The 7,198-nt window shown below is 41.0% G+C and overlaps 1 protein-coding gene across 1 annotated transcript in view; it reads left to right on the top strand.

Annotated features, from left to right (window-relative positions):
* The first annotated feature begins 387 nt into the window (after nt 1–387).
* Nucleotides 388–7,198, top strand: part of LOC131801515 (dynein beta chain, ciliary-like) — a 34,604-nt gene continuing 27,793 nt past the window's right edge. Inside the window, exons 1-7 of the mRNA XM_059120274.1 lie at nt 388–1,261; nt 1,360–1,571; nt 1,634–1,875; nt 2,107–2,389; nt 4,029–4,294; nt 4,360–4,811; nt 5,555–7,125. Of these exons, the coding sequence (XP_058976257.1) occupies nt 388–1,261; nt 1,360–1,571; nt 1,634–1,875; nt 2,107–2,389; nt 4,029–4,294; nt 4,360–4,811; nt 5,555–7,125 (3,900 nt within the window). The remainder of the gene's footprint in view (nt 1,262–1,359; nt 1,572–1,633; nt 1,876–2,106; nt 2,390–4,028; nt 4,295–4,359; nt 4,812–5,554; nt 7,126–7,198) is intronic.

Here is a 7,198-nt window from a genome sequence, read left to right as displayed (position 1 = left end):
GGAGACTTTTAAAGGTTTTCCTTATAGACATTTGAAGTTCTTCTACTGAAAGGAGGTCTTCTATAGAAAAATGGCATTTAAGAGCTTCCAAGAGACAGGAAATCTTAGAAAAGTCTTTTGTAAATAGAAGACATGGTCTTGGGTCTGGAGAATATCTTAAAAAATCCGATTGTATTTTAAAGTACAGGCATGTATATATCTTTTATCTATGGACGGCGCTCAGGACGTTTTTTCTCCACATTCAAGGTTATATATTTTCAGAAAAATCTTAAAATTTGTTTTAGACTTTTTATTATAAACAAGTTATTAGAAAAATTCCAAAACTTATGTTTCCATTAATTTCTTACCAATACATTCTCCCACATCTAGCCCCGGTCCTTTTGCAAAATGGATGGACCTTCGACCAGTGCCGAAGCTGCGGCAGCTGGTAACGGTCCTGATCCACGTTTGGAGCTGATGGGTTCCTTTGTTATAAAATCCCTTAAATTAAAACCTGAAAAATGGACCCGTGTCATCACCGTAGAGGAGACCAAGGGAATTATAAAAGAATTCCTGGATCGGCCCACACCTGTAGTCCTTATCATAATTCTAACACAATCTGCACAGCTTTTGCCCTCAACCACATTTCCACTGACACAACTGAAGAGCAAAGGAGTTTATTTCATTAAGAAACACCCCGAGCCAATACCACGGGAAAATTGCAATAACTTTATAATTAGCGGAGATTTGGCCACAAGGACCATCGACCAATTGTCCGCCTTGGTGGAAGAGGTTTTGGTACCTCTGCTATCGAATGAGATCAACTACAAAACCTGGCCCTTCATGGTAGCCCAGGATGTGCAAAAGCATGTGCACAGTCTGAAGAGTACAGTGCACCAGGTTAAGGGTCAGGTGAGCGGTGAGACCATCTTGGCCATGCCGGTGGGAGTGGAGAAAATCGTTAAGGCCGCGAATGCCATCAGTGAAAATCCCCAATTGCAAATTGATTTGTATTTAAAAAGTGCCATCGAAGGTGTGGTCATCAAGTGGGCCACCCAGGTCCATGAGGTCATTAAGGAGAATCCGGCAAATGCTTTCCTAAACGGACAAAATCCAACACCAACAACGGAATTTGTTTTCTGGAATAATCGTTTGAAAAATCTCTCATTTATTTTCGATCAGCTGCGTAATGAGCGCATACGAGCAATGGCCTTGGTGTTGGAACATTCACGTAGTGCCTACTTTCCGTGCTTTCAAACACTCTTCAAAAATGTAGTTACTGGTAAGTATTTGATTGAGATTGAGGAAGAGAGGGAGAGGGAGGGAGAGAGAGAGAGAAAGGGAAAATATATTAAATCTAAATTTATCTTTTCGTTACAGCACTTGCTGAAGCCAAGGACATTACCATGTATCTGAATCCTCTGAAGAAATGTGTCCAGCAGTTGGAGGAAATGGACTTTGCCGAATGTAAACCCATGTTAATACCTCTAATGCACGTTGTTTGCACCATCTGGGGTAACTCCCGTTATTATAACCACTCTTCGAAAATCACAATTCTGCTGAGACAGATCTGCAATCTGATTATACACCAGGTAACGGGGAAATATTTTTTTATAGGAAAGGGAATAATTATTTAATCGAATTGTTATTCTAGGCCAAACGGTTTCTGGACCCCTCCTCCATATTCCACAGCGACATCGACGAAGCCATGCAACGCCTGACATTGTCCATCGACATTTTGAAATTCTTTCGTGCTCTCTTTGATCACTACAAGGAAAGAATTGCCGATTATTTTAAAGAGCCCGAAGAGAGGCCACCGATTCATTGGACTTTTCATCCTAATTCAGTTTTCAAGCGCTACAATGCTTTTCTGGAGCGTTTGACAACGATACAATGGTAAGTAACTTCATAGGTTGGGTGGTTAATGAATAAACTAGTTCAGTTGAATGATGCCCTGTAAAGAGCAACTGGACTAGCTCAATTGGAGGTATTCACTCAAGTTCATATTAAAAACAAAGGAATCCAAGAAGAGTAACGTTGGGCGCCACAAATTCATTTAACTTCTATACATTCTCACTAGAAACAAATTCGTTATTTTTTCCCATTCTCTATCGATCCCTCTTGCAGGTTCTTCTTCACGGTGATTGAATTCTTGAAGTTGGAGAAAGTTGAAATCGGTGGTCTACGCGGTCGCCAACTGAGTACACGCATTACGGCCGTTTATGTTGAGTTCAATCAATACTTTACGGCCTTCGCATCGAAGAGTTATGATGTTCTAGATCCTGACGATCTCGAATTCGATGTGGATTTTGAAAATTTTCAAATGCGTATACTAGAGTTGGACATGAAATTGGCAGCGATACTGTGTCAGGCATTCGACGACTGTTACAATTTGGAGAGTATTTTTAAGGTGAGTGTAAAACTGTGCAGAGAGATGGAGGGGGCAAAAGGGGGAAGTAAAAAATATGTCCGGTATAAAATGAAAATAAAATTGGCTTGGAAAATTGGACACTTGGCCCCCAGAACTAGTATTGATAACAAAGTTACGTTGGGCGCCACTTAAAAGTATATTTTTATACCCTCAGTCATATGGCTAGAGAGGGTATACAGGGTGAGATAAAAATACTGCAACAAAGTCAAACGCCAGCTGACCTCTTGGGAAAGTAAACACGATCATTTTGTTTGTTTAGAAACTGCTGGAAAACGAATGTTTTCTTATCGGAGAAACCCAAATTCGGCAGTTCACCACTTTCGGCCAAGCGTAGCAAGTCTTTACCAGTATCACGGTAACGAGCGGTGGTAGAAAACACAAAAGCTTTATTTACATTTAAATGCTGGAGTGCTCTAACGATAGCCACTTGTGGTTACAGAAATGACAGCAGTCTGAAGTTGGTTGCATTTTATTCATCTCACTCTGTCTATCATTTGATACGACCAATACGTACCTCATCGAAATAATGGTTTTAGACCCTATGTCTCTTTGGATCAAGGGAGTATCCGATTTGGTTCAAACTTGGTACATCGTAATATTATTATCAAACTTAGATCGAGTTCGGTCCACTCCTTCGGGTACCTCCCACACAAAAGGTCGAAATTTTCAAAGAAAATATTTTACTACACAGAGAGAGTAAGCATAATCCGACTGTGTTCCAGCTAATGCAAATTCTACTACTTGAATCAGTTCTAGTTCTGGTGCGAAAATGGGCAATATCGGCTCACTCCATCAAGTACCTCCCCCACAAAGGGCCAAAATTTTGAATAATTATAAGTCTTATAAAATGCGATGTAAAGGTCCGATAGTCTTTAAATTACACACATTACAGTATTTTAATTAAACGAAGGTCTGGTGTGAAAATGGAATATATCGGTCCACTCCTTCTCGTACCTCTTTCATAAAGGTTCGATACTATAAATATTTATGAAGCTCATAAGACGCGAAATTAACATCCGATTTCATTTAGACTTGACACAGCTCAATATTTCTATCAACTGTTACAAAAATGGTAGAGATCGGACCCAGACTTCTGGTACCTCCCTTACAAAGGGTCAAAGTTTTGAATAACCAAAACGATCATAAAATCCGAAATAAGCATCCGGTTGTCTCCAAATTACAAACATCAAAACATTTCTACTAACACAAGATCTGCTTTTAAGATTGGATATATCGATTCACTTCTTCTGGTACTTCCCCCACAAAGTGTCAAAAATTTTAAAATCAACGAAGCTCATAAAACGCGAAATTAACACTCGATTTCATTCAGACTTTGTACATCTCAATATTTTCATCTACACAGGACCTGTTTAAAAAATGGTAGAGATCGGACTATTTCTTCTAATCTCCCTCCCCCACATAGGGTTCAAGATTTTGAAAAACAAAACCCTCAAAGTAAGCGAAATAAGCATCCAACTCTCTTCTTCTTTCACACATACAAGATCTGGTAACATCTTGTACTCTCTCTCAAATGAAGTTGGGATCTATATTTCATTATTGATTTAAATACTTAGCATTATTATTTCCTCTCAATGGTTCTGCCATTTTTTATTAATAGCTTATCAACATTGTGGGAAGCGTGTTGGAGAGACCCAAGATTAAGGAGCAATTTACACAAAAATATACCGAAATTGTGCGCATGTTGGACGAGGAGCTTACCGTGTGTGAGGATATCTATGACAAACAAATGTTTATGAGATCCGATAACTTGACTCTGTATCCGGAGTACAACTGTCCACCAGCGGCAGCCTTTATACGCTGGTGTGGTCAACTGGAACGTAGGATTACCATACCCATGAAACAATTTCAGGCCTTACAACATGAGTGAGCCCCCACACACATTTGAGACTGAGTTCCCAACATTATTTATCTCCCATTTTTTTCTTCAGAATAACCAAATCGGAACAATCACTGGACATTATAAAACGTTACGAACGTTTGCTGTTGAAAATCGGTGCCAGCCGTTCGTATGTCTTCGAAGATTGGACCGAAAAACTAAACGAACAAATCGAAACGAATTTGGAAAAGTCACTGATCAAACGTGACCCCGATTCGAATTTGTTGATACTCAATTTTAGTGCTGAACTATTCTGCATACTCCGCGAAGTACATTACCTCAAGCAAATGGAAGTTGAAGGTGTACCCCAGGTGGCCTTGGATTTCGCTGACAAGGGTGATGTCTTTCGGACGTACACTTTGAATTTGGAAAAGACCATTGATTGGTACAACACCATTCATGAGAATAGTTCGACGGTGGAATTGAAAATGATCGAGAAGGAGATACGTCAGATTGACGATTTGGTTGAGGTTGGCATCAATGAGTTGGTATGGAATTCGGAAGGTAAGTTCGAATGTTAATCCAGGGATGCATTTAATTGTTTGTTATTTAAATGCGGCATGAAACTGGGGAGCGTATTGGGCGCCATTTTTTTCGTGTTCTTTTGAATTTTATGGCTGATCGTTACTGATTTCCTTTGAATAATCCTTAGGCGTGAACTTGGCTGCAACAGCTTCATGGGGTAAACATTTCCATGTAACTACAGAAAAAAAGGTCCCGGATATTTCTTTCACTTTCAAGATATGTAGACTTGTAACCACTATTCTTGAGGCGAATTAGGCTTCAATCGTGATCAGCGCTCTGAAATGAGAGTTTTAATCTCTACTCGAATTCGAGCCGGAGTACTCGTGCGAGTAAAAAAATGGAGTATACTCGATGATTTTATGTCGTCTGAATAAGAGAGAGTATGCTTGGCTCGTTTTCGAGTGGGAGTGAAATTGGATCGAAATTGAGTAGATTCTACTCATCCTTTGTATTTTGAATATTGAGTTTCGACTTTGCGACCTTCACCTAAATCAAACCATGACTTCGACTTTTGAACTTTTCAATGTCAAACATCAAATAATCCAAAGTCGAGTTGTGTAACTTTGAAAACACAAACAACAAAAACAGAGAAAGCCACAATTTTCAATTTCATATTTGGTTTCAAGAAAGGAGATATATCTAAAATGGATCCGTTTTAGATATCGTACCACCTCCAAACAAATTACATAACATTTCCCTAACACTCTCTCTTGCAATTACAGATATTCTCAGCTACCTGAATAAGTTACGGCAACCTGTTGCAGCTCTCCAAAATCGCATGGATCATACCCAGGGAAATCTGAAACAAATTCGTGACATTATGTCCGTTTGGGTTCGACAGCCATTGTTCGAGCGGCGCGATGCCAAGAAAGATGCCGTGCTGTGCATCGATGAACGTCCCGATCGCACGGCCAAACGGTATGCCGAGATACAAGAAGCCTCAGAGAAAATACACGAACTACTAAACGACAATATGCTACAATTCGATATGCAGGACAAGCAGGACGATGAGATGTGGCTGAACTATGTGGACTTTGTCGATAACATTGTGTATGAGTATTTGTTGAAAACCGTGGGCGTCAGTGTGGGTTATATTGTCGAAAATATGGATCCGGAAAATAATTATGCTCCACTGTTCGAGGCACGCCTAGAATTGGTGGAACCAAATATGGTGTTTGTACCCTCTTTGAACCCAGCCGATAGCATGGGTTTCAATAACATGCTGATCGAACTGGTGCGAGACATTCTGAAAATGGGCACCCTCGTGAAACGCCTCAAGAAAAATGTCAAACAAAACTACGGCGATATGATCAAGGCCAATCAGGACATCATCGATATGCGTAGGGAAATTCTGAACGGTGTGGATCTGGTGATGGAGGAAGCGGCCATGTTTTGTCGGCAGTTCGAAAGATATTCGTATTTGTGGTTGGACGATCGCCACGAGTGTATGGAATATTTTTTGGAGTATGGTCGCATACTGGATGCCGACGAAATCGAACTGGTCATGCTGAATGATCCGGCAGCTCCCAAGGCCAGTCCACCCACCATCGAGGCCTTCCGCGAACAGATCGACAACTACGAGAGTCTCTACAATGAAATTGAAGATATTGCGCCCTTTCAAGTATTCAGCTCCTGGTTTCAAGTCGATGTGCGTCCCTTCAGACAGGCTTTGCTGAATACTGTGTGCAAGTGGGGCAACATGTTCAAGACACATCTGGTGACGACGGTCACCTCGAATCTGATGGATTTGAGCAACTTTATACGTAAGGCCGACGAGGGTCTGCTGCAGACCGTCAAGGAGGGAGACTATGAGGGTTTGGTCAGCATTATGGCCTATCTGATGCAGGTCAAGGAGAGGGCCGTCAAAACGGATGAAATGTTTGAGCCAATGCAGGAGACAATTCAATTGCTGAAATACTACGACATGGACATACCGGAGGAGGTGAATGTTTTGCTGCAGGAGTTGCCCGAACAGTGGGCGAATACCAAGAAAATCGCTAGTACGGTGAAGCAGCAGGTTTCGCCACTGCAAGCCACTGAAGTGGTCAGCATACGCAATAAGGTGGCCGCATTTGAGATATATGTTCAACAGTTTCGTGATACCTTTAAACACTACAACTTCTTTCGTTACGACTGTGCCCAACCATATCGCCTGTGTGATCGCATCAATGACGACATGCATCGGTTAGAGTGTGAAATGGCTGAGATACAGGAATCGGGTGGGCTGTTTGAGGTTAATATACCGGAGTTTAAGCTGCTCAAGCAATGTCGCAAGGAATTGCGCATGTTGAAGGTAAGTTGGAGGAGGGTGGCTACCAAAAGGATATATTTTGTTTTTTGAAAACATTTTAATCAAAGGATGTGAT

The sequence above is a fragment of the Musca domestica genome, unplaced genomic scaffold (assembly GCF_030504385.1).
Source record: "Musca domestica strain aabys unplaced genomic scaffold, Musca_domestica.polishedcontigs.V.1.1 164, whole genome shotgun sequence".
Lineage (NCBI taxonomy): Eukaryota > Metazoa > Arthropoda > Insecta > Diptera > Muscidae > Musca > Musca domestica.
This window is presented reverse-complemented; position numbering and strand designations above follow the sequence as displayed.